The sequence below is a fragment of the Python bivittatus genome, unplaced genomic scaffold (genome assembly GCF_059951505.1).
Source record: "Python bivittatus isolate LINGU-HERP-01145 unplaced genomic scaffold, Pbiv_v1 ctg000700_np1212, whole genome shotgun sequence".
Lineage (NCBI taxonomy): Eukaryota > Metazoa > Chordata > Lepidosauria > Squamata > Pythonidae > Python > Python bivittatus.
In genome coordinates, this window is record NW_028277098.1 from 53,076,742 (window position 1) to 53,103,386 (window position 26,645).

General features: G+C 37.4%; 1 protein-coding gene across 3 annotated transcripts; it reads left to right on the forward strand.

Annotated features, from left to right (window-relative positions):
- The first annotated feature begins 585 nt into the window (after positions 1 to 585).
- Positions 586 to 26,374, forward strand: LOC103061846 (adhesion G protein-coupled receptor E3-like). Of its 3 annotated transcripts, XM_088153859.1 has the most exons (22): positions 586 to 664; positions 1,635 to 1,670; positions 3,626 to 3,676; positions 4,862 to 4,912; positions 6,861 to 6,911; positions 8,052 to 8,102; positions 8,561 to 8,611; positions 9,070 to 9,120; positions 9,529 to 9,687; positions 10,738 to 10,811; positions 11,696 to 11,788; positions 13,749 to 13,926; positions 14,698 to 14,820; positions 15,063 to 15,259; positions 15,754 to 15,912; positions 16,620 to 16,814; positions 17,454 to 17,689; positions 17,859 to 17,919; positions 18,409 to 18,500; positions 20,776 to 20,944; positions 22,331 to 22,423; positions 23,404 to 26,374. In XM_088153859.1, the coding sequence occupies exons 1-22, from the start codon at positions 634 to 636 to the stop codon at positions 23,464 to 23,466; spliced, it is 2,265 nt and encodes a 754-aa protein (XP_088009985.1). In that variant the 5' UTR covers positions 586 to 633; the 3' UTR covers positions 23,467 to 26,374. The 3 variants fall into 3 exon arrangements, with proteins under 3 accessions (XP_088009985.1, XP_088009986.1, XP_088009987.1); XM_088153860.1 differs by lacking the exon at positions 8,561 to 8,611; XM_088153861.1 differs by lacking the exon at positions 8,052 to 8,102.
- Positions 26,375 to 26,645: the final 271 nt, after the last annotated feature.

The window sequence follows — 26,645 nt, forward strand, 5'->3', positions numbered from 1 at the left end:
AATACTAGTCATTATAATATAAATTAATAAGATTATATTTAATTTTGATTAAGGAGCTCATTTAGATTGTGATTTAAATGTATTTTAATACTGATTGGAACTTGTAATTTCAAATCTATTTTATTTTAGATGGTTTATTATTTTTAAGACTCAATGTGTATACTTTTATAGAATTGCTGGTTGTACTGGTCAGAGACCATAAGAAATGAAATGAAATGAAATGAAATGTTCTTGTTTTTTTAAGATATCCTGTTAGGCCACAAGGGAAATCTTTAGAAACACACTGGTGTTTTTCTTTTTTAAAAAAATCTTTGAGTGTCACTCATACACAGCATAGACAATTCTGAATTAATTGGAGCTATATGATTTCATATAAGGCTCTTTCAATGAAGTCCTGTCCACAGACATCAGCATTTTCTTATTATGCTGAATAGGACTAACAGGACTTCAGCACTTATTATGCTGAATAAGAAAGAAAGCAACTTCTTTTGGTGAATAGTACTCCTCCTCCCTCCATTTTAGGAAGTGTACATTATCAAAATGTTGTGTCCTTAGCACTTTGTAGTTCCCTTGTGCTTTAAATCTGGGTGATCGGCATAAAAGAAGTCATTTGTTCACTCATTCAAGCAGAAGATGAGGAGCACTTTCAGTTGCCTTATTCTGGGTGAGTAGGGAATTCCTTGGTCAACAAACCAAGAAAGGTGAGAAACAATAGCTTAATGGTAGAAGAGAGATATCGCAGGTAGAAAATCCCAGCCTCCATCTCTGATATCTCCAGTTAAAAGGCACAAATGGCAGAATGATTTTCTGCCTCAGATTTTTGAGAATTGCTGCTGAAGTAGACACGATGCTCTTAGAAAGGCAAAGAATTTGAGCTGATAGACCATGATAGTGTGGCTTCTGATGGCAGAATTAAATGACTCCTAGGAAATCTATTCTTTTCAGACAGCATCGAAGGAAGGATGGAGAGAGAAAGGGAGCAACAAAAAGTGTAGGGAGACTGGAGGGAGACGCAGATTATCCTTAAAATCTCCAAGAATGCTACTGCTAAGTAAAATTGTAATACTTTGTTTTGTTTGTCACAGTTGAGATATGTAATATTATAGTCCAGCTTTATACCTGAAAATGAGATACAGAATAATGGGTGACCCAGTTATTCTTGTATTATTACTCAAGTTTAGAATAACTTTTTGTTCCTGCTAGAATTGATTCTAAATTCTTATATGAAAATTCAGGTTCTGTCCACACTCAACTTTGGAATGAGAAAAACAGATGCAGCCAATCAGTTCATTCAGATCTCAGCAATTAGTATCTGAAGAACATTTTGCAAGTTCCCTTGAAATATAATGAATCATGGAAAACAGGAGGATTTTGTCACAGCCTCTTGTGCCTGCTATTTGAAACCCTCTAATTTTTAAAGGAGAAATTTTAGATTTCTCTATTTTCTCTTCTTCCATGCATATAAGAAATCAGTATATTTTATTGAAGTGCTGATATGAATTGTGGTGTACAGTCAGAGTCTCCTCATTCTGACACAATAATCTGCTCCATGAATCATTTTGCCTAAGATTTTAAAATACAATGTATTTTAAAGACATCCTATATAATGTAAGCTTATATTTCATTTCTTCTAGGTATTGGATTGGCAATACTCTATGCAGATGGACAAGGTAGAACTTACGTATCTTCTGGGGAATAGAATAAAGGGGTGCTATTAAATAGAGTTAAGGGGTGCTACCTGTGTTTTGAAAGTCAACTCATCTTTGTCTTTTTTGCAATGAACTTCAGTTTCCATCATGGTGTCTACCTATAAGACTCAAACTGGGCAGCTTTGTCAAAATTGGAGGTAAAGGCCACTTCAGATATTTGTCCTCGGGATAAGATCTTACATTTGGCTAGGAAGAGAAATGGGCTAGGAGGTTGAACACGGCATCCAGCATTTAATAGAAGATAGATGTGTGATCCAGAAACAGATGGAGCAGAAAAAAGTAAGGATGGAAACAAAGAAGAACTCAGAGAAACTGAATGTATATTTGTACATATAGTGGCAGCTTAGAGCCCCACTATAGTTATGTAGTATAACTTAATTAATTCAACCTGCAATTCATTAACCATCTCCAACAAATATAGCCAAGTACATCTACAAAAAGGGAAATATCTGAAGACACCTTTTGAGAGAGATACGGCTACAGTGATGCAAATTTTCTAACATTTAGTTCATATGGTACAGAATAGTAGGGTTGTAAGGGACCTCAGAGATTATCTCATCTTGCTTTGTGCAAGATCTGCTAAAGCATTTTGGGCAGTTGTCTATCCAGAGATTGACTGTAAAGGTGAAGTGGAAGATATGTAGTTTCAGAGTTGCAAGATTCTGTTACTGTAACCTTATAATAAAAGTAGTGTACGGTTGATGCTTCTTGTCTGAACTATCTCTAAGGGCTGACACCTAGTATAGATATCAAGCTCAGAGATCTTTAATTCCCTGGGTCTTCCTTTCTCCCATTTTAAAATTTATTTATTTATTTATATAATTTAAATAGTGGCCCATTTCACAACAGTGACTCTGGGTGGCTTATAAAGATTTATCCAACAATTGCAAACAATAACCCATGACACCTCAGGTAAACCATATGTCCCAATCATATAATCACATCAACAGCAGTGCTTGTCTAACCTCTTTGCCCAAATGCCTGGGGAAAGAATCAGGTCTTCAGAGCCTTACAAAAAGCTAACATGATCAGGGCCATCTGGATCTCTGAGGGGTCGCTGTTACACAGTCATGCTGTCATACAGAAGGTATAACTCCTGGGTCCAACAAGATGACATTATTTAATAGAGGAGACCTGTAGCATGCCCTCTCTGCTAAATCTGGGGGAGGGGGGTAAACAGGAAAATGGGAGAAAGGGGTCCTGCAGGTAGCCTGGTTCTATGGCATGTAGGGCTTTATAGGTTAAAACCAGCATCTTGAATTGCAGATAAGGATGACATACCATACTCAGTTCAATCTGAGAAATTTAGTAGCATGGTATGTATTATCAATACATCCACTGCTCCTGGAACTTATTCTTTTGTTGGTTGCTATCCCTCTCCCCCTCCTCAAAAAAGCAGAAAAGGCAGCACTGAGAATTAAGAGAAGTTTCCTTGCTTTCCAGCATCCTTGCTTATTGTTTGAAATTTCATTTAATACATGCAACTACAGCATGAATCAGATCACAAAAAAGAATTATTATGTGCTTTTATCAAGGCACTATAAATGCATTGTATGGAGAGAGAAGTATCTGTGAGGTTGAGAAATTAAAAGTTGTGGCAAGCTTGACATGTTTAATACTCCGTTCCAAATAAAACAGAAATCTGACACATTCCTAATGTTTAAGTTGCCCAGAGAAATTCTGATGGAGAGAATCTTGAGAACTTCCATACCAGTCTCAGGCAGAATTCAGGGGTCACTTAAGCCCTTTGGCAAAGCACAGTTTCTTTCCATTTCCTTCTGACCTCTGTCCCCCATGGCTATGTAAAGTGCAGATCACTAATGTTATACAACATTATGTATATGTATAAGGAAGGATAAAACATTTTGAATAATTTGACTCAGATTAATGGCAATTATGTCTTTCTATGGGAGCAGAGCTTCAAGATCTGATACCGAAGTATAAACCATACGAATGGAGACATCAAGGTATGTTTTGCTTGTTTTCTATTTCATGCAAGAAATGGTAATATTGAACCATATTGCACTAAATCACATAATGAGACATGACTAAAGGTTCTGGGGCCTCATTCCTTGATCTAGGGAAGAAAGCCCTTTTCCTAAGGGACTAGATACCTCAAAGCAAGGGCACTGAATAATCTTTACATCCTTACCACACATGCTCCTTAACAACGTACAAACAATGCATCTTACTTTAATTCTGAAGCAATGGTCTGGTCTTGTCATTGCCTCATTATATTATTGCATATGTCATGTTTGCGGTATGCATGTAGCCTATAAATACTCATATTAATCTTACATCAAAGCTCTTTGCCACACAGCAGTTCTGTTGACACACTATAATCAATAGTTTGGATCCTCTCCAATTGTTTTGGTAAGGTCTGTGGGTGTGTTTTCCAGCACTACTGAAGAATTGCTGTGGGATGTGAAAGTAGATTACAAGTGTTTTTGCAACTGCCCAGGTGGGGGCTATTTCTTTAATTTACACAGGGCTTCCTAATGGTAGTGGTTCTGCTTTTGGAGCTTATTCTTTTGGTGGTTGCTATCCCTCTCCCCCCCGCCTCAAAAAACAAAAAAGGCAGCACTGAGAATTAAGAGAAGTTTCCTTGCTCTCCAGCATCCTTGTTTATCGTTTGCAATTTTATTTAATGCATGCATCTACAGCATGAATCAGATCAGAAAAAGGAGTCCTTATGTGTATAACTGCAGCAAGACTGCTTTTATCAAGGCACTATAAAGGCATTGAGTGGAGAGAGAAGTATCTGTGAGGTTGAGAAACTAAAATCTGTGGCAAGCTTAACATGTTTGATGTTCCATTCCAAATTCAGAAACGAAACAGAAATCTGACAAATTCCTAATGTTTAAGGTGCCCAGAAAAATTCTGATGGAGAGAATCTTGAGAACTTCCATACCAGTCTCAGGCAGAATTCAGGGGTCACTTAAGTCCTTTGGCAAAGCACAGTTTCTTTCCATTTCCTTCTGACCTCTGTCCCCCATGGCTATGTGAAGTGCAGATCACTAATGTTATACAACATTTTATATATGTATGTATGTATGTATGTATGTATGTATGTATGTATGTATAAGGAAGGATAAAAAATGTTGAATAATTTGACTCAGATTAATGGCAATTATGTCTTTCTATGGGAGCAGATTATGAAGATTCAAGATGGCATTATAGACAACCCTACAGGCCACAAGAAAGTATGTTTTGCTTGTTTTCTAATTCATGCAAGAAATGGTAATATTGAACCATATTGCACTAAATCACATAATGAGACATGATTAAAGGTTCTGGGGCCTCATTCCTTGATCTAGGGAAGAAAGCCCTTTTCCTAAGGGACTAGATACCTCAAAGCAAGGGCATTGAATAATCTTTACGTCCTTACGACACACGCTCCATAACAACGTACAAACAATGCATCTTACCTTAATTCCGAAGCAATGGTCTGGTCTTGTCATTGCCTCATTATATTATTGCATATGTCATGTTTGCGGTATGCGTGTAGCCTATAAATACTCATATTAATCTTACATCAAAGCTCTTTGCCACACAGCAGTTCTGTTGACACACTGTAATCAATAGTTTGGATCCTCTCCAATTGTCCATGGTCACTCATGCCCTGGTCATCTCCGGGTTGGACTACTGTAACACGCTCTACATGGGGCTACCCTTGAAGAGTATCTGGAAGCTACAGCTGGTGCAGAATATGGTGGCGCGGACAGTTCTCAATGCCCTTGGAGGGCACATATAACACCGCTGTTGCGTGAGCTGCATTGGTTGCCAGTTTGTTTCTGGGTCCAGTTCAAGGTGTTGGTCATCACCTTTAAAGCCCTTCATGGCATGGGACCAGGTTATCTGAGGAACCGCCTCGCCCTGGTTATTTCAGCCCGCCCCACTCGGTCCAGCAGAAGGGGCAGGTTGCAGACCCTACCAGTCAAGGAATTTCAATTGGTGGGGTCTAGGCAGAGAGCCTTTTCTGCTGTGGCTCCTGCCCTATGGAACATCTTGCCTCCCGAGGTCCAGTGTGCCCCCTCCCTCATGGCCTTCAGAAAAAGGGTTAAATCCTGGCTCTGCCAGAAGGCCTGGGGGCCAGATGGGGGCTCGCATCTGTGGAGATGGCTGGTGGGGTGATGGGTTTGCCCCCCCTCCCCAGCATCTTGAAGGTTTTAGGGCAAAAATTTATAGGGGGTTTTTAGGACATTTTTAATGCATGTTTCTATTTTAATTGCTTATGGATTTTAGCCATTGTTGGAGGGACTGGTGTTTTTTCCTTTTTTTGTTATTGTGAGCCACCCAGAGTCACCCGTTGGGGGAGATGGGTGGCATACAAGTTTAATAATAATAATAATAATAATAATAATAATAATAATAATAGTAGTAGTAGTAGTAGTAGTAGTAGTAGTAGTAGTTTTGGTAAGGTCTGTGGGTGTGTTTTCCAGCACTACTGAAGAATTGCTGTGGGATGTGAAAGTAGATTACAAGTGTTTTTGCAACTGCCCAGGTGGGGGCTATTTCTTTAATTTAGACAGGGCTTCCTAATGGTTGTGGTTCAGCTTCTGAAGCTTATTCTTTTGGTGGTTGCTATCCCTCTCCCCCCGCCTCAAAAAACAAAAAAGGCAGCACTGAGAATTAAGAGAAGTTTCCTTGCTCTCCAGCATCCTTGTTTATCGTTTGCCATTTTATTTAATGCATGCTTCTACAGCAGTTCAGAAAAAAGAGGCATTATGTGTATGACTGCAGCAAGACTGCTTTTATCAAGGCACTATAAACACATTGTGTGCAGAGAGAAATATCAGTGAGGTTGAGAAACTAAAATCTGGGGCAAGCTTGACATGTTTGATGTTCCATTCCAAATTCAGAAACGAAACAGAAATCTGACAAATTCCTAATGTTTAAGTTGCCCAGAGAAATTCTGATGGAGAGAATCTTGAGAACTTCCATACCAGTCTCAGGCAGAATTCAGGGGTCACTTAAGCCCTTTGGCAAAGCACAGTTTCTTTCCATTTCCTTCTGACCTCTGTCCCCCATGGCTATGTAAAGTGCAGATCACTAATGTTATACAACATTATGTATATGTATAAGGAAGGATAAAAATTTTTGAATAATTTGACTCAGATTAATGGCAATTATATCTTTCTATGGGAGCAGAGTTTCAAGATCTGATACCGAAGTATAAACCATACGAATGGAGACATCAAGGTATGTTTTGCTTGTTTTCTAATTCATGCAAGAAATGGTAATATTGAACCATATTGCACTAAATCACATAATGAGACATGACTAAAGGTTCTGGGGCCTCATTCCTTGATCTAGGGAAGAAAGCCCTTTTCCTAAGGGACTAGATACCTCAAAGCAAGGGCACTGAATAATCTTTACATCCTTACCACACATGCTCCTTAACAACGTACAAACAATGCATCTTACTTTAATTCTGAAGCAATGGTCTGGTCTTGTCATTGCCTCATTATATTATTGCATATGTCATGTTTGCGGTATGCGTGTAGCCTATAAATACTCATATTAATCTTACATCAAAGCTCTTTGCCACACAGCAGTTCTGTTGACCCACTGTAATCAATAGTTTGGATCCTCTCCAATTGTTTTGATAAGGTCTGTAGGCGTGTTTTCCAGCACTACTGAAGAATTGCTGTGGGATGTGAAAGTAGATTACAAGTGTTTTTGCAACTGCCCAGGTGGGGGCTATTTCTTTAATTTAGACAGGGCTTCCTACTGGTATTGGTTCTGCTTCTGGACTTATTCTTTTGGTGGTTGCTATCCCCCTCCTCCCTACCTTAAAAAAGCAAAAAAGGCAGCTGTGAGAATTAAGAGAAGTTTCCTTGCTCTCCAGCATCCTTGTTTATCGTTTGCAATTTTATTTAATACATGCACCTACAGTATGAATCAGATCACAAAAACGAATCATTATGTACACGGCTCCAGCAAGACTGTTTTATCAAGGCGCTATAAAGGCATTGAGTGGAGAGAGAAGTATCTGTGAGGTTGAGAAACTAAAATCTGTGGCAAGCTTGATATGTTTGATGCTCCATTCCAAATAAAACAGAAATCTGACAAATTCCTAATGTTTAAGGTGCCCAGAGAAATTCTGATGAAGAGAATCTTGAGAACATCCATACCAATCTCTGGCAGAATTCAGGCATCACTTAAGTCCTTTGACAAAGCACAGTTTCTTTCCATTTCCTTCTTACCTCTTTCTCCTATGGCTATATAAAGTGCAGATCACTACTATTGCACAACATTATATATATGTATAAGGAAGGATCAATGATTTTGAATGATTCGACTCAGATTAATAGGAATTCTTTCTTTCTATGGGAGTAGATCATGAAGATCAGACGTCACCTAAGGAAGAAATTGGTGGGACATTTCAAGGTATGTTTTGGCCCTCCTCTGTGATAGTATATTCCACAGGTTGATTATGCCCTGCCTGTGTGAAGCATTGCTTTATCTTTTCCAGATCTTTTTTCAATTAGCTTCATTGGATGATTTCTGAACCCAGTGATTAAGATTGCTTTTAAAAACAAACTTATGAGGGGATAGGATTTAATTCGAAATAAACCTGCATTATAATAAGCCTAAACAAGAATCTTAAGTGCTGAATTATGAAATGAACTTAAAAGAATGGCAATCTTAGCCAGAATTCAGCCATCACGTAAGTCCTTTGACAAAGCACAGTTTCTTTCCATTTCCTTCTTACCTCTTTCTCCTATGGCTATGTAAAGTGCAGATCACTACTATTGCACAACATTATATATATGTATAAGGAAGGATCGATGATTTTGAATGATTTGACTCAGATTAATAGGAATTCTTTCTTTCTATGGGAGTAGATCATGAAGATCAGACGTCACCTAAGGAAGAAATTGGTGGGACATTTCAAGGTATGTTTTGGCCCTCCTCTGTGATAGTATATTCCACAGGTTAATTATGCCCTGCCTGTGTGAAGCATTGCTTTATCTTTTCTAGATCTTCTTTCAATTAGCTTCATTGGATGATTTCTGAACCCAGTGATTAAGACTGTTTTTAAAAACAAACTTATGAGGGGATAGGATTTAATTCGAAATAAACCTGCATTATAATAAGCCTAAACAAGAATCTTAAGTGCTGAATTATGAAATGAACTTAAAAGAATGGCAATCTTAGCCAGAATTCAGCCATCACGTAAGTCCTTTGACAAAGCACAGTTTCTTTCCATTTCTTTCTTACCTCTTTCTCCTATGGCTATGTAAAGTGCAGATCACTACTATTGCACAACATTATATATATGTATAAGGAAGGATCGATGATTTTGAATGATTCGACTCAGATTAATAGGAATTCTTTCTTTCTATGGGAGTAGATCATGAAGATCAGACGTCATCTAAGGAAGAAATTGGTGGGACATTTCAAGGTATGTTTTGGCCCTCCTCTGTGATAGTATATTCCACAGGTTGATTATGCCCTGCCTGTGTGAAGCATTGCTTTATCTTTTCCAGATCTTTTTTCAATTAGCTTCATTGGATGATTTCTGAACCCAGTGATTAAGATTGCTTTTAAAAACAAACTTATGAGGGGATAGGATTTAATTCGAAATAAACCTGCATTATAATAAGCCTAAACAAGAATCTTAAGTGCTGAATTATGAAATGAACTTAAAAGAATGGCAATCTTAGCCAGAATTCAGCCATCACGTAAGTCCTTTGACAAAGCACAGTTTCTTTCCATTTCCTTCTTACCATTCTTACATAATTTCTTCTGAATTATGAAATGAACTTAAGAACTTATTTTTTCTCAATGAAAATACTTATTTCTTTTTCAGACCTTCACATGCCAATCAATGATAGTGATAATGGTAATAGCAGTAATGAGAGAAGAGACAATGGATCACAGGCTTCTTCTAATGTTTCATCTGATTATCCCTTTGAGAAAGGATACAGGATGGTTCATTTGCCAACATCAAATGTCACTATTTGTGAGAGTAAGTATTATTATTCCTCATCTCATTTCAACTGCATGTTCTTGAGGTTACAGTAATAGAATGTAAAGAGTAGAACTGTGATTTTCAGCCATCACTAATGTCTTGGTCGCTGACAGTATTCCATTATGGGTTAGTTCAGCATTTTGTTTCTCACAATAGCCAACTAAATGCCTCTGATAGCCTTGACAAGCCTATTCTGCATGAATTTCTCCATCTCCTTTAAAGCCTTCCAAGGTAGTAGCCATCACAGAGTCTTCTCCTGTGGACCCTATGATGGCTACTTCCATGCACAGTTTAATTATGCCCTGTGAAATCTGTGAAGATTTTTTCTAAATCTTTCAATCTTTCTTTCTTCATTGGATGATTCCTTTTTTCAACTATTAAGGATATTTTTGAAACAAACATATGAGAGGGTAACATTTACTTCTAACTAAACAGCACTGCACTGTAGTAAGCCCAAAGAAGAAACTTACATAGACACAGTTACTGGAGAATCAATTTTACAGTATATAGCCATGTGTATGTCTCGGCAACTATAAAATAACTTTTCCTCTCTGAATCCTGAAATACATATTTATAATTCCATTTTAAAACAATAGGCTCAGTTGAAACTTCATCATGCTTTCATGAAATCAAATATACAGGTTAATAATGAGTAATTGAATTCTCATTGTTTTCAGTGGATAACATTGTGATGTCCAGGGGCACATGAAATATGGGGATGGGGTAAGGTTTGCACTGTGTTGTGCATTGATAAAAAGAGGTCAAAGTGTTTTTCAGTTTCCTAGGTCTGGAGTAGAGATTTAAAAAAAAAATGAGTACAGTCTATTTTAGGGTTTGCATTACAAATGCCAAGGGTTACGGTTAATTCACTAATTTGAGAAATAATGAATCCCAAATTCAACATCCTTGAACCCTGGCTCAATTATTGTTATTATTTAACTCAGGTTGCCTATCTGCATAGCATTATCTGCCATCCAACAATATGTTTTATACTTTTTAAATGGACAGTTTTGCATTGTACTTACAATTTTCTGTTTCCTTTCACAGAAATGGCCTTTCACTGCCAGCAAGATTTAGGGAAGGAAAATGTCAGTTTAATTTGTGAAAATGAAAGGAAACCAGTAAGGAAACCAATATGGGTTAAATTAGTATAATTTGTAAATCAATTTGTTTATAGTGCTTGGAACACTCAATGAAGCACTGAAAGTAGCTGAAGGAAAATTTGGAGTATTGTAATTGTATTGTATTTGGTCTTTGTTATTAATTTGCTATTTGCTGTGATTTGAAATTCTGAAAGCATCTAGAAAGAATACTGTTTTTTTTTCTGAAAGAAGCAATGAAACTGTGAATTTTTCATTTTAAGGGCAATTATTGCATTTTGTGATATAAAGGCTTATTAGATAGTTTTCCTAACTCTTCCAGGAGAGGGTAAGGACTGAAATGTGGGAGCTCGGCATGAAATTTATGTGCTATGGAAAGTGACTTGTAAAAAAGTAAATCTGTTTTTGTCATCTGTTGGGAAGTTTATTTCAAAAAGCAGAAGAAAATAATTTGTGAACTGGATTATGAAAACAAGAGAAACTGAAACTGGAGAGGAAAAAAGAGCTAATTTATTTGTGGAGTTTTCAGATTATGGGCTAAACGTGTACTAAAAATGTCAAAATCCCTTAGCTAAATTGTTTCTGGGAAACAATTGATGGATGGTAATTGTGCTGGACAAGTGAATTCAGTTAGACCTTCTCTTCACCATTGTTTTCAGTGTTGCAAGGACTGAATAGAAGGGGGAGATAGAACTCAGTAGCACTGATCTCTTTGAATTCATTCTAAGAATGGCTCAGGAATTGGCATCCTTTGGGATATACATGCCCCTGAACCCTCCTTGTGGCCATGAAGCCTCCTCAGATGGCAGCATGATTATCCACTTTAAAGAAGGGGGGGGGGGCTTCTTTGTCCACTTGCCAACTGAGCTTTGAGAAGAAGACACAATTCCTTTCTTCTCTTTTAGGAAAACGGTGTCAATTGCTCGATGATGGGGCCTGTCTTGAAGCTGTTGACATCTCTCTGTGAGAATTATACACCTACTGAAACCTACCTGAAAGTGAGATTTATTGGGAACTGGAGAGACAATAGTTCTGTTTCCTGAGAAGGAAGCCGTGTGGTTTCCTATTCTGGGCATTAATGAAAAGTGGGTGGATGACAAATTGGATATTTAAATAAGCTTCTCAAATGGTGTTTCATAATAATTTGTAGCAATGTTTCAATATTTGAAATCCATTATAAATATAAGGGAAGGAAAGGGAAAATAACTCTAAAGGAGATTTTTTTTTTCAATATATGGAGAAAATTAAATAAGGAAAAATAATTAAATAATTATACATTATTTAATAATTTAATTACTTGTTAATTAATAAATAATAAGTAATATAATATGTATATATATTATATAATGAATAAATAATAATTAATACAATAAAAAAACATAATTTAAAAAGGAAACTAAGGGTCTAGTGGTTAAGGAACCAGTCTAGAAAGCAGGAGACTGTGAGTTCTAGTCCTGCCTTAGGCACAAAAGCCAGCTGGGTGACTTTGGGCCAGTCACTCTCTCTCAGCCCAATTCACCTCACAGGGTTGTTGTTATGGGGAAAATAGGAGGAGGAAGGAGTATTAGGTATGTTCGCCACCTTGAGTTATTTATAAAAATAATAAAGATGGTATAAAAAATCTAAAAAAAAAATTCTGGAGCATAGGAGCAAATGAAGGAATATTTCAAATTGGTACTCATTCCATTCTTTGTCTTTTTAAATCAGGTTTAATAGCGAGTTTTGTAACTAGAATTGAATAATTAATAATCCAAGGCCAGTGAATACATTTCCATTGGGGAACCATGTAGTCATTTGCATCAACACCAACAGAGACTTATGTCATCTTCAATATTAAGAGATGCTCTGTAGCATAAGGCTTTATGGATCAAAATCCACTTCTGATAAAGTGCTTAATAACTTTATTAGTCCTAAAGATGTCACAAGGCTATTTTTGTTTTAGAATTAAAAGAAATATTAGGATAAATAAAAATCCATAGTTGATATCTATAATAAGAAATCCACAAAAAAGATTTTAAAAATTTGAGAAGAGTTTGAGCCAGTGTTCCAATATGTGAGGAATATTAAAAATACAGGGAAAGAATGTAAAGTGAAGCTAAGAGTTTCCTTTTTAAAACCAACCGTGAAACTCGTCTTGTCTCATCTCGTGTCAGAAATGCAGGAACTAGAAAGGGGAAATTATTAATCTAAATTTAAAAATTTGAAAACTTTAATAAAGATATAAATGTATATAATTCTTGCCCAATACCGGGCCACATTGATGGCAAAGTTTATGAAGATTCTCAGTCATCCAGGTGGAACTGTCTGGAGGTTGAGTCATGGCAACTGGACTTTTCTTTTTGGTAGAGACGTTTCGCTACTTGTCCAAGCAGCTTCTTCAGTCTGAAGTCCATTTGCCATGACTCAACCTCCAGACATTGATGGCAAAGGTATTTCCGACCAGCAAGTCATTCTGTGTGCAAGTCGGTCCCAAGGGACAGTGTAAAAGATGGATAGTTGTTTGAATAGCACTACATTGCTGTAGTAAATATCCTTGTCCTCAGGGAGAAACCCCCATTTTTCCATATGGTCTTTAGTTCTACCCAAACCAGTACACAGTCTGTTTAAGCATGTGAAACTATGAAACTGATGTGATGATTATGTTATTTTTTCACTTAAAAAAAATGAACAGGTGAGATATTTATATCCATAAACATAAACACAGGCTGGGTTCCAAGATTCATTTCAACTTTGATTTTTGGAATGAGCCACAGTGGCTGCAGTCATTCAAACTACCTTTGGGCTATGAACAGTGAATGAACTCAGCCATATGGCCCTATAATAGTGTAAGATCGAAGCTGAAGTCTTTTGTGTGTCGTCAACAATATCTTGAAAAGAGCTTCTTTAATGAAATGCTTGAGTAAAACTAAGTGAGATTTCCATGGATCAGAGGTCTATTTGCTTCTCATGATACTGCAGGACTCAGTGGATTTCTTCAAAAATGTTTTTCACAACCATTCCCTCTGGGATATCAACACAAAGAAGACTTTTGTCACATTTTTGCCCTTGGTTATTGAGGGAATAAGCTCAGTTGCACTATCAACAGCTCTTGCATCTCCAGAAAGGCAACCCCGGACTGTGGTTCAAAACTCCATAGGTAAGGAAAAGAAAGAGGGCCTTCTTTCTCTTTCAAGAAAAAAAGAAAGGCATCTGCCTTGAGGTTTTATAAGTGAAATTCCTTGCCGGAGCCTCCTTTCATTCATCAGCCTGTTAGCATGTCTTCCTGTTGTGATGTCATTGTAAATTGAAAGTTACAATTCTGACTTCTTTAGCCTGGATATTAGCGATCAGGACTATTTTCAATTTATTCATCTAATTTATTAATTAAATTGATCTCCCGTCTTTCTATGAAACATTCAAAGTAGTTTTCACTGATTAAAGATATAAGTTACAAAACATAAAAACAAAAAGAATACTAGTAAAATCAGAAGTAAAATTAAAATCAGTATCACTGCAATCAATATGGTTAATGAGAACGCCCTTTTTCACAAATAAACCCATTGGATGGGAAAAGCTCAGATTCCCATGACATATGTATCAGCCTGGGACCCAGAAAAATAGTAGAAGTTGGAAGGCAGATGATCACTTCTTTTGGTATTTAATGCTCTTTGGAGAAATTATTCCTTGATATTAATACCTCATGGATCATATGAAATCCCACAAACCACATTTTATTGGTAGAGCTGGGAAAATAATGCTTTCAGGAACAGAACATTTACTCAAAGAAAGTGCTGTTTTTAAGAATTTTGTTTCACTCTATTATGAGATGTGGTTCTGGTTTAACAGGACCTTCTGGTAAAAACAAAAACAAAAATGACTAGCATTCATTAGACCCATCCAGGAACTCAGCATTTCTTTGTCATTCCAGTGATCCAAACAAATCTCATCAGTCCAGAATCCTTTGCAAACAATGAAACCTTCATGTTAGAAGCTCAAGGAGACCAAATGGTCATTCACCCCAGAGGATTGATTGCCACGAGAAAAATAACAGGTATTTCTCTTTCATATCTTGCTTGGTTTTTTGAAAGAGTAGATCAAAATCTATTTTTACAATCTGGTTTACTACTCCCTCCCTGTCAGTTGCAACCCAAGATTTTTGAGTTGCAGAGGCTTGGATCACACTGGTTTGGAGTAGGGAAGTTGCAATCCAACACATCTGGAAAGCAACCATATACTGTATACTTTCACCAGCTTTTTTTTTTCTCCTCCCTGATCTTCCTTTTGCCTCTTCAGATCCAGTTGCTGTGGCTTTTACATCATACAGTGGGCTGGAATCACTCCTAGAAGAAGCTGTACTGCAGAATGAAATTTTACTGGAGAATGAAATGCTGATGAATGTTCATGTGAATTCTAGGCTGGTAAGCGCTTCCGCCAGTAGCAAGCCAAGGAACATTTCTATCCCAGTCAACCTCACTTTTCAGCACCTCAAGGTATGTACATGAAGTCTACCTGGAAAACATCAAGCCTCTTTTTCTATCCATCTTATGAACGCATAGTAAGAAAAAAAGCAGAATATCCAGAAAACTGTAGAGTTGAAGAAATGTCCTCAGCAGATCTTCTTATTGTCATCCCAGCAATATAAATCAGGAGTCTGATAGCACCTTTTCACCCTAATGACTTGTATAAAAAACATATGTTTCTGTGAGCTGCAGCTCATGAAAGCTTATCCTTTCAATAATATTTGTTAGTTGGAAAAAAGTCCTTCCAGAATCCTTTTGATTTTTTTGCCACCATAGACTAACATGAGTCACCTCCTACAATGTCTCCTGGCCTATAAGTTCTATGATGTATACAGTGTTCCTTTTGCTTTCATTACAGTGGTTAACTTCTTAATGTTCAGTAACCCTGGATCTGTGCAGTAGAGGATAACAAAAATATGTAGACTTTCTCCGTACCTCCTGTCAATCCTACTTCTCTCTTGCAGAATAAAGTTGCCCAGGAAAGAGTTCTCTGTGTCCACTGGAACTCTGGTGCCTTGTCCCGTCATGGTTGCCAACAGCTCTTTTCTAACACCACTCATTCAGTATGCAGCTGTCGGCATCTGTCCAACTTTGCTCTGCTGATGGCCACAACTCATAAACAAGTATGTATGATCTGAAAACATTTCAGAACTGTATTGTAGTAAACAACATGTTCTTTTTTCTTACCTACTCAAATATTCACTGTTTTGTCATGCTGTTGCCACACCAAATAACATGTTTCATCATTGAAGCTATGATAATGTAGCAGTTCTCTACTTGAAATGCTGCAGAGTTTTCCATAATTATTCATGGCCCCTTCCTCTCATACATAGAGAAGTAAGCTAAGAAATGCTTGTATCCCTCAAGATTTAAAGATCCTGAACACTTCATTTCCAATCGCAACACAATGAAAGCAGTGGAGTCCTTGGTGCTCTCTGAGCTTGGTTGTTTGATTGCAGACATTTCATTAACCAACTAGGTAACATCATCAGTACTATTTGATAATGATGTTACCTAGTCATTAGCGCTGTGACTAGTCATTAGCACAGCACTAGTAACTAGTCACACTACTTAGTCACTAGCACAGTGCTAGCACTGATGATGTTACCCAGTTGGGTAATGAAGCATCTGCAATCAAACAACCAAACTCAGAGAGGACCAAGGACTCCACAGGTCAACCCTAAGCTAATATATCCTCTTCTATTGGCACAGTGCAAGCAGTCAGCTTTTATATATAAGTCAGATCTATTGTCTAGGTGAAGTGTAAAGATAACTTCCTTATTAAAAGGTAGTTCATATGATGCTGAGAACAGCTGTCTTCTTTTCACAGGGAGATCTAATCCTGTCCATCATTAGCTACCTTGGGTTGTCCATCTCAGTCATCTGTCTCTTCCTGTGTATTGCCACATTTCTCTTTTGCCGCTCCAGTCACAACAGCAGCACCTTCATCCACCTACAACTGAGCCTCTGCCTGTTTTTTGCTGACCTCCTCTTCATAGCTGGAATAGATAAAACAGACAACAAGGTATTTCAGAACATGGAAGAATGTGTGATACTGTACTCTGCTCACTGGAGAGATAAGCACATCTGAGCATGCTTCCTACCTAGTTTAGACTGAAGCCTTTCTTAGATCTGATCATGATTTACACCTAGCTAAAAAGAAGGGAATGCACATTTCCTACTACCTTACATCTATACCTGAAATGAGTTGTCTAAGCAGCACATTTGTGGGAGTCATAATTACTGTATGGGTACATCTGAGAAGAAGGTAAATTACTGCAGCTCTCTATTCTGATCATTCAAGGAACAGTAGAGGTCTACAGGACATATCAGTGCCAAAATCCTTTATACTACCTAAAAGACCTTTATCAGTCCTGTCCCAACTTCTGATAATAGCAAAAGGCAAAGTTAGGGATTTCTAGCAAGTCTGGTTTGATTGCACAGCAGTTAGCTTTTATAATGTTTTCATATCTGAAATGAAAGAGGGGTTACTCTGCACAGATTTTTCCTATTAGAGTTGTTGGTGGAAGCATGAATCTCAGAAAGATATGAATTGTTCCATTTCTCTGCTTTTTGTAGCCCATACTTGATTTTCATTCACAGCCAGCAATTCAAGAATCAGATGTTGATATGGAAATAAAATGGCATTTTATTTTTGATTCAGATCCTGTGTTCGGTCATAGCTGGAATGCTGAAGTATCTCTTCTTGGCCTGCTTTGTCTGGATGTTCTTGGAAGCTGTCAATCTCTACCTCATTGTCAGAAACCTGAAAGTTGCAAATTACAGTGGGGCCAGCAAGTATATGAAGATATCTATGTACCTTTGTGGTTATGGGCTTCCTGTCCTGATTGTAGCCATTTCTGCAGGAATTAATCCTGGAGCCTTTGGGACACAATATTAGTAAGTCTCAGCATATGGTTAAAACCCACTTCCCCCAGTCTGGTGCCACCTAGACATAACTACACGAACACAATTGCTAGTATTGCTCAGGGAGCACAACTTTGTACCCTGTACTGAAGCATTTGAATGTTTGTCTAAAGTTCTCCTGGTGATATTTCTTTCTCTTTAGTTGCTGGCTTAACCCAGATTTTATCTGGAGCTTCATGGGACCTGTCTGTGTGCTAATTGTGGTGAGGAAATATTGTCTCTGATTCTTTAACAGTAGAGAAATGAAAGAATTTTATAACATTTTTTTCTGAGATGAGAAAGAAGAGAAAATGAGAACCTGATATCAATGTCGCTAAATTGGATGCGTACATCAGTTTAAAATAATGCAGGAAAATCAGTTCTTTCTGCTACACAAAGGGAATTCATCAATTTCCATATTTTGCAAACAGCTGGAATTTTATAGTGTAGGAAGAACTGTTGGGGGAGAGAAAGAAAGAATGAAGTAGAGAGGGGGAAAAAAACATTTTGAATCAAGATGCAGACATTTCATTTTTTGCTGTCATCTGTAACTAAAAGATCTACTCACTTAAATCCATCAACGACCAATGTATATGATCTAAAACTAACTTTCATTTTCTTTCCTTCAGCTCATCTAGTCTTAGAACGTTACCTGTTTGTTGTTGTTGTTACAATATCTGTCTGAGAAGACTGGTTTCCTCCCCCCCCCAAAGGTCAACCTAGTGTTATTCTGTCTTATTCTGAAGAATTTGCATGAAAAACTGGCCTCTCTCAATTCAGAGATATCTTCAGTCAGAAATACCAGGTAAGATCTACCACACAGCAGGAAATTTGGAGTTCAGTTTAGTATGATGCTGGCAATTTAAAAAATCTTCTTCAAAATTCTTTTTATAACATCAAGTTGGTGGCTGTTTTCAGGAAATCGCTCCAATTCAGAATTTCCCTTGATGGTGTTAACTTGTATTGATATAGAATGACAAGATATAGATGGAGCATCCCTTGCTGAGTGGAATCAGAATTAGGATCCACATTAAGTTCAATGGGATAAAGCGACTCTTGAGATTGCTATATCTGGTTCTCCAGTGCCAGTGATATTAAGTCACCAGCTACAGTTTTATCCTCTGAATGGTTAATTAGAACTTGTGCTGTAATAACCTGCTGAGTGTCCTTTTCCTTTGTATGTTTTTGCTTTGGACTGGCATGCCTTGTCTTTTTTTTTTATTGGAGATTTTGTGCTTTCAGAAACCAGACTTAGTAACATTTCCACAGAGGAGCAGCTAGGGAGGAGCAGGGTGTTAAGAGTTTCTGTCACGTTAGTTACTGATTTCAACATTGATCTTACTATTTCAATTTTATTTAAAATCAGTTCTTCTCTTGGAAGAAGGGTGGCAAACTGATGAATTAATACTTCCTCATCATCCAAAAACTGTATCTTTCCATTAAGTGAATCTGGGATCTCTTTTTCATTATCCTTATCTTCTTCTGTCCTTGTTAATAGAGGAGTTCTTTGCTTTACTGATAATGAACAGTTACATTTAGAGTTTTCAAGGTTCATGTCATCCTTCCTCACTGACTTGACTCTCCACCCGGGCTTTAGCAGAGACTGAGTTTGGGTGTTATAAAACAAGTGTATTGGCCAGTTATGATATTTCCTTAAAGAATCTTCAAGCCTAAAAAGCACTGATGGGAGAATAATCTGTCCAAAAGTTAACAATATTCTTTTACATCTGTGCCTACTGGGGAGCCAATAAATCTCTATTAATTAATTAGAATATACCCTACAATGTAAGAGTTGGGAGAGAGAGTTTAGTATTACTTGTCTGTTATGCCACCTGCCCCTATTTAAAGGTGTATCGGCAACTTGGAGTAAAATCCTATCTCTCTGCAAAACTAGCCTCTCCTCCATGTCTTCTCCTTCTGAGAACCCCCATGCCGCTCGTGCTGTCTCTGGATTAGGGGTAATTTTTGAAGCATGGAAGTTGCTATTTGCTTTCTTATCTAATTTAGAGATATAATTTCCTATTAGAGTTTTTAGTTTGTATATCTGTTTATTGGCTTCCGAGAGCTGATCATATACAGTGATGACTGTTTGGGTTGTTAAAAGACAGTTCTTGGCAACCAAGTCCAAGTCTCCTTTAATGTTGCTCTTAATATTAACTGTGTCCTCCCCTCTATCTCCTGTTAAAGCCTCATTTTCAACGGAAAGACAATCATCCACATCCCAGTCCAATGAGGAATAAGAATTATTAATGGAAATTACAAGGGGAGAAGAAAAAAGGAAAGGAGACTTACTTGCAGTGTCCATTGGCTGGAATAAATCCTTTATCTTTGATTGCCTCAAAGTCATTGCAGCCTTGTTTTGTTTAGGATTTCTTCTCGGCTGTGTCTCCAATTTGTGCCTCCTTTTAAACTTTCTTTTTTAAGTTTCTTTCAAGTTCTTTTTTGTTTTTGTTTTCTGATTTTGCATCCTTGGATGGTATTCAGGGTTGTAAATCCTACTCTCACTTTGTCGGCAGATGTCTGAAGCTGATGGGTTCCAGAGTCCAAAATCTAAAATCCTAATCCTATCTAATCCTAAATCTAAAACCCTAAAATTACTAATCCTAATAAAATAAACTAAAATTACTAAGATCACTAATTGATATTGTCAGGCCTAGCCCAAGGAACTCCAGGAGACCATGCAGATTCAGTTCAACAATGTTTATTAGCTACAACCTCTAGCAAGAATCTTCCCAGACTGAAACCTCAGTTCCCAAAGTCAGCCAGTCAAAACAGAGTGAATTCCTCAGGGAGGTGCCAGCCTCATCCTCTTATCTCTTCCTCGCCCCTCAGGAGACGAAAGAGCATGTTTCCCTCCCTGAGTTTGGCCTTCATAATTTCATTCCATCAGATATTGAGTAAAACTACATGTAAAAGGTAAATAAAATAAGAAGATTAGGAGCTCACTAAAAAGCTGTCACTCGGTGGCCATCTTGCTCCGCCCCCCCCCCTTTTTATAGTATTCTAGATGATATGATATTTATGACAATATAAGAAGAGCATTGGCGAGCATTTGTGTTAACCTCGTGCTTTTGTTGTAGGTCACTGATATTCAAGGCCATAGCCCATGTGTTCATCCTGGGTGTGACTTGGTGTTTTGGCCTCTTTCAATATGGCCTTTTGGATGAGTTTATGGCATACCTGTTCACCATCACCAGTAGTGTGCAAGGAGTCTTCATCTTCCTGGTGCACTGCTTACTCAACCAAAAGGTGATGTATAGAAGAACAGAGTTCTGTACTTTGAGCAAATAGCATGATTTGGGAATTTAGGTTATGACAGGAACTCTTATAGTCCAAATTTTAAAGACGGGCTTTAGGATTTTGTGAGTTCCTGGTAGATTGGTTCATGCCATCCTCCACCAGCTTCTCTCTTATTGCAAAAAAAAAAAAATTAGAAGCAACAGCAATGCCTTTGATTGATTGTTATGGGGACAAATGGAGGATCTGTTTGCTTCTGTTGTGGATTTGAAGCCATGTTTGATAATGCCCATAGAGTAATTTCATTCATTTTTACCTGAAAATTTGTGGAAAAATACAAATCAGTTTTTTAATGGCATTTGCTGCTAAATATCAGGGTTTTTAGAGGCTGCAAGGCTGATTTTTCAGGCTGCCGATATATATATATTTAAAATTTCTATATTCAGCTATAACTCACATGCTATTTAGCTGATCATTACAGGTAGTACAAATATTCTCTAATGTCTGTGGAGTCTAGTGGAGATTGCAGACAAACTAGGAAGGGAAGTTTACCACTAAGTTAAGTGTTTTTAATTTGAACACTTCCCCTCTTTAGTTTAGCATCTTCCCAACTTGGATTGGGGTGGGTACTTGCTTAACAACCCTCAATTCTCAGTTAACAACAACAACGGGGAGTGCCAGAATTGCAGTTGCTAAGCGATGCAGTCATGTGACACCTCACTTTAGCTTAGTGATGGAAATTCCGGTCCCAGTTGTGGTTGTAAGTTGACATGCGATTTAGCTGATCATTACAGGTAGTACAAATATTCCCTAGTGTCTATGGAATCTGGTAGAGATTGCAGATAAACTAGGAAAGGAAGCTTACTAAACAAAATAAAGTTGGTTTTAATATGAACATTTCCCCTCTTTAGTTTAGCATCTTCCCCACTGACTACCCACCATTATACAATCAGAAATTACTGGAGTTATCAGTAGCAAAAACTGTGATGATCTTTCCATTTATTTTAGAACATTTTTCAGGCTTGGAAAGGAGCAAAGGAAATAGAAAATGTATATGTCTCCCTGCACCCATACACAGCAGCTTAATCCCAACCAGAGCTCTATGGATTAATTTTATTAATTTGGTTACTAGTTTGTACATATAATGAGTAGGAGGTGAAGGGCTAAAGACTGAGCCAAAAAGTGATAGAATAAGATAGACTGAAAATAGGTTTTTATAAAAAGGCAGTAAGGAAAATAAATTTGAAGATGATCAGTATACTTACTGAAACACTCAATAATGAATAAGAACATCTGCTAAATGTTAACCCACTTTTCATCCTTAAAAACAATTCCCAAAGCAGGTCCAATTGCATAGCAGATCATTCTTCTGAGTGACCTTGTATTTTGGATCTTCAGGTGAGAGAAGCTTACTGGCATTGGATTTGCTGTATCAAAGACATCAAACCTCCTGTTTCTGAAATGACCGTGACCTACATCAGTAATCCTTTGGTAAGACAGATGCGAAACTGATAGATTTGATCAAACTTGCCGTGATATGGGTAACGTGCTTCTGCAGCCCAATATGGGCAGCATATGTATGTCCGGGGCATCAGTAGATTCATTTTTCCAACCCATTCAATTCTCACAATGCAAACACTATCTATCCAGAAACAGCAGGCAATGGAAGAAACCTGGGTTATCTTGGAGTGACTACAAACATGCCTGAAATACCAGTTCTGGGTCTTCTCTTCCTCTTTTAGTGCTGCGCCAGAAGAATTTGGAAATACAGGCAGTCCTCATTTAGCGATCACAATTGGTAACAGCAACTCAGTCCTTAAGCAAAGAGGTCACTAAGGGAAACCACGACTGTGCTTTTGATCTTACTTCAGCCCTTCTTTGCTTTACAGACCTGCAAAGGTTGCAAATGTAAGGATTAGTTGCAAAGTTACTTTTTCAAACAGTCACAAAAAGCAGGCAGTCGCTAAATGAGGGCTACCTATAGAAAAAAAGAAAGAACTGAGCCAATCCATTAGCTAAAATGTTTCCTGCCTTTGATCCAAATATTTTAGAGAGCTGGTATTTCATGAAAGTCCTGTAAGAGGTGCATTCATATATTTGCAGATGAAAGCCTGCGTAGTTCTACAAAGTCCTAATTTTTAAGTAAAAATTGATCTTTTTCCTGTCTGCCCTCAAAATCCTGTCATTTCACTTAAAAGCTGAAAGCATCTAAGCAGGTTGTTAGAAGTAGAGACCATTGCTAGAATATTATGTTAAAAACAGGAAGGCCCCCGTCCTCTATGGCTGAGTTCCCACAACCTTAATACTCCTTCTTTATTTGGGTATACTATATTATGTAAAGATGGGATTTATGTTTTCTTTAATTTAGTTTTCTCTTTAAGCTTTAGCCCAGTCTTTGTTTACTATTGTGTACATTTTGCTTACGGCCTAAAGCAAACTTTGAGGGTTTTTCTTTTTTCTTTTCCCCCCAGGCAAATGTACCAAGTGCTGATGCAGTGGATAACCAGAAGGTGGGACAGGGAGAAGAACCCTAGCACAGTGTCTCTCCTTTGGACTCTTTGTTGAGTTTGAACAAAACTGAAGAAAATTAGAATATATTCAGCCATTTTTTAACTCTTTCTTTTCTTGTTGATATCTGGAGCCTCATTGGCTCCAGAATATAGTAGGGTACTTTTTTTTCAACCCATTCCCTTTTCTAACCCACTTAACCAGGAATGTGGTAGTTAAAGAAAATATACAGGGGGCAGCTCCCCTGCTTGCCACTAGGTAGAATATGTCTACTTGAACCTATCCAGTGGGGAGCCAACCGTCTTTCCAAGCAATTGGGTCAACTACTCTTAATGAGAAGAACCTCATAACATTCCACTGGAATTTACCTTTCTGTAACTTAGATTCATGATTCCTTTCTTCACGTTCTGGGAAAAGAGAGAACAGGTCTTCACCTCCTTCTTTGTAGAATCCTTGCAGGGATTTAAGAGTCCTAAAGTAACCCTCCATTTTCTCTTCTCACTGCTAAAAAGTCCCAGTTCCTTCCACCTCTCTTCTTAAGATTTTGATTCCTGACTCATAATAATCCTCATTGCCCTTCTGTGACCCTGCTCCATTTATTTTGAATCATTCCTGAATGTGGTGTCCCAAACTGGACACAGCGTTTCAGGTGGGATCTGACCAAAGCAGAATAAAGTGGAATGATTACTTCCTGTGATTTGAGAATCATGATGCAATTTAAAATTGTATTTGTCTCATGCAGCAGCCATTTCACACTGCAAAATCACATTGAGTTTCTAACTCCTGTTGCAAGATCCTTTTCACAAGTATCATAACCAAGCCAGTATCCCCCTTTCTATTTTGCCCACCTGATCATTCAAATGCATCTTGATTATTCTCTTTTTAAGGATGAGAATACATTTGATCAATATAAGGAATTTTATACAATTAAGAATTGTAATTCTTGATTGAAATCCTGTGGATATATTTTTCAAAAGGGAAGTTCACAAGAATCATGTTAGCTTCATACCAATTAAGTGAATAATTCCTGAACAAATGTCACTGGAACTATTTGTGGCACAGGATTCCTTTCCAATATAGTTTGTATGTTTTCATAAAGTGACCTTAAATAAAACCTATAGGTATCATTACAGTTTGCTAAAATTGTGCTATAAGAATTATTCTTTTTCTAGATGGTGGGGTTGGAAGAAAGTTGGTACATACTACATTATATATTAGTTCTTTTTGTAGAAAGTTTTTGAAGAAATTGTGACTATCACCCAATAATTTTTCATAATGAATTTTGCTGTTGGTTTATTTCCATATTTGCTAAATTCATGCATCGCTGTAAACGGATTCAACTGTTTTTGTTAGCTGCCAGGTTTGTTAACTGCAGCATCAGATTTTAGTGAATTAGTAGGATTTAAAAGCATGGGAAATTACTCTGGCTGAAAAATTAACAACAAACAACTTTAAACAACTCTATATTAAAGGATGAATTCAAATATCTTTTCCATTATCATCTATATTACAATATTTTCCCCAGTAGATTAACTTCCTGTGTATGAATTCTGGATAGAAATATTGAATAAAATGTTTTTATTTCATAGATAGATGTTAGATCGATTGATTGATCGATTGATAGATAATGTTCTATTCAAAGGAGCACTTCATTTGTGAAAAACTTTATGCTAAGTGTCATTCTTCAAACCATCAAGATGACTTCATCTTCCTGAAGATTTGACTCCTTCCCAAATTACTCAGAGAACATACTTCTACCATGATTAAGCTGGTTCTTCAAGAAGAACATTTTGTTTAGGACACTGTTAAAAGGGCTTTCTACTCCCCATACTTATTCTTTTAAAAATTTGGTTCTAGGTTTTTATCCTTGATATTCTTTTTTTTAACTAATCATATTGAATATTTATTTTGCTCTATAATAAGAATGTTTAAAAATGCATTAGTTAGTTGAACTTAATAATTTCACTGGCTGACATTAATATATTTATTATTGACTTTATTCTTCTCCATTTCAGGGCTATTATAAATGTACAATAAGAAAAAGAGATTTACTTTTACATTTCTGTATGTGCTTTGTATAACACTGTAATCAGCAAAGACTTTTAGTGGTTAACTAAAAAAAAAACAAAAGCTTCAGGGCTATAGTCCAAGTTCATCCACACCATAATGCAGTGTTTCTGAACCTCATCAACTTTAAGCTGTGTGGACTTCAACTCTCAGAATTCCCCAGACAGCATGGGGAAGTCCACACAGCTTAAAGTTGATGAGGTTCAGAAACACTACCATAATGCATCACTCACATGAATTTGGGTTTTGGGATTCCTTTTACATACAAGTCACAGGGTTCACTTTACCTTTAGGTAGAGTTAAAGAAATTTTCCTCATAAGTTTTGCTGACAGAATTTTCTCAGAAAACTGTAGCCAGTTCAAGTGCATCAACCCTTGTTGCCTGCTTTTGTCATAATCAAAGCCACCTTATTGATCTGTGTTACTCAAAAAACATACCTAGGATACAGTATGATGTGGCTGATGATGGTAATTTTATTCCTTCCGGAATGCCTTGTATTATTTTGTATCTCATTCCAACTCTCATGCCTAGTGTTGATTGTCCTATTCTGTAAGGGTTTACCTCACAGCCCCTTACCTTCTAAAATCCTCTGATGCTTAGCCAAGCTGGGGTGCAACCTGAACCAGAGACCCCAAGGTCCCACAGATCCCACTCCAGGGACCTACAAGGACCAGATGTCCAAGAAGTTCTTCATTAGAAGATGCAATCACCAGGCATCAGCAGGCCATTAGAGCAGCTGAAAATCACAACTCCTTTTCACGTGTCATCATTCTGTAACTAGCATCTATTTTGAATGGAAAGGACTTTCATTTGTATTTCTACTGTATATGAGTAGCTTTTCCTTCCTTTTAAGCAATAAACCTACTTTGGACTAGAAACAACTTTGGAGTGATATATGTTTCGTAACATGCCAGGCCTGAGTAAAAGCAGCAACATTTTGTGAGCTGTCGGCCATGAAGTTGAGGAAGGGCCACTATGTCTGCAAGGGTGGGAAATCAAAAAGAGGAAGTCAAATCTCAGTTGAGTTACTAAACAAAACCACTTTTTGGAAGCCTGTTTTCGGAAGAAATGGTGTCTGGCCACAAAAGCTCCCTTATATATATTTGACCAGCCCTTCCTCAGAAGGCAGATGGTGGT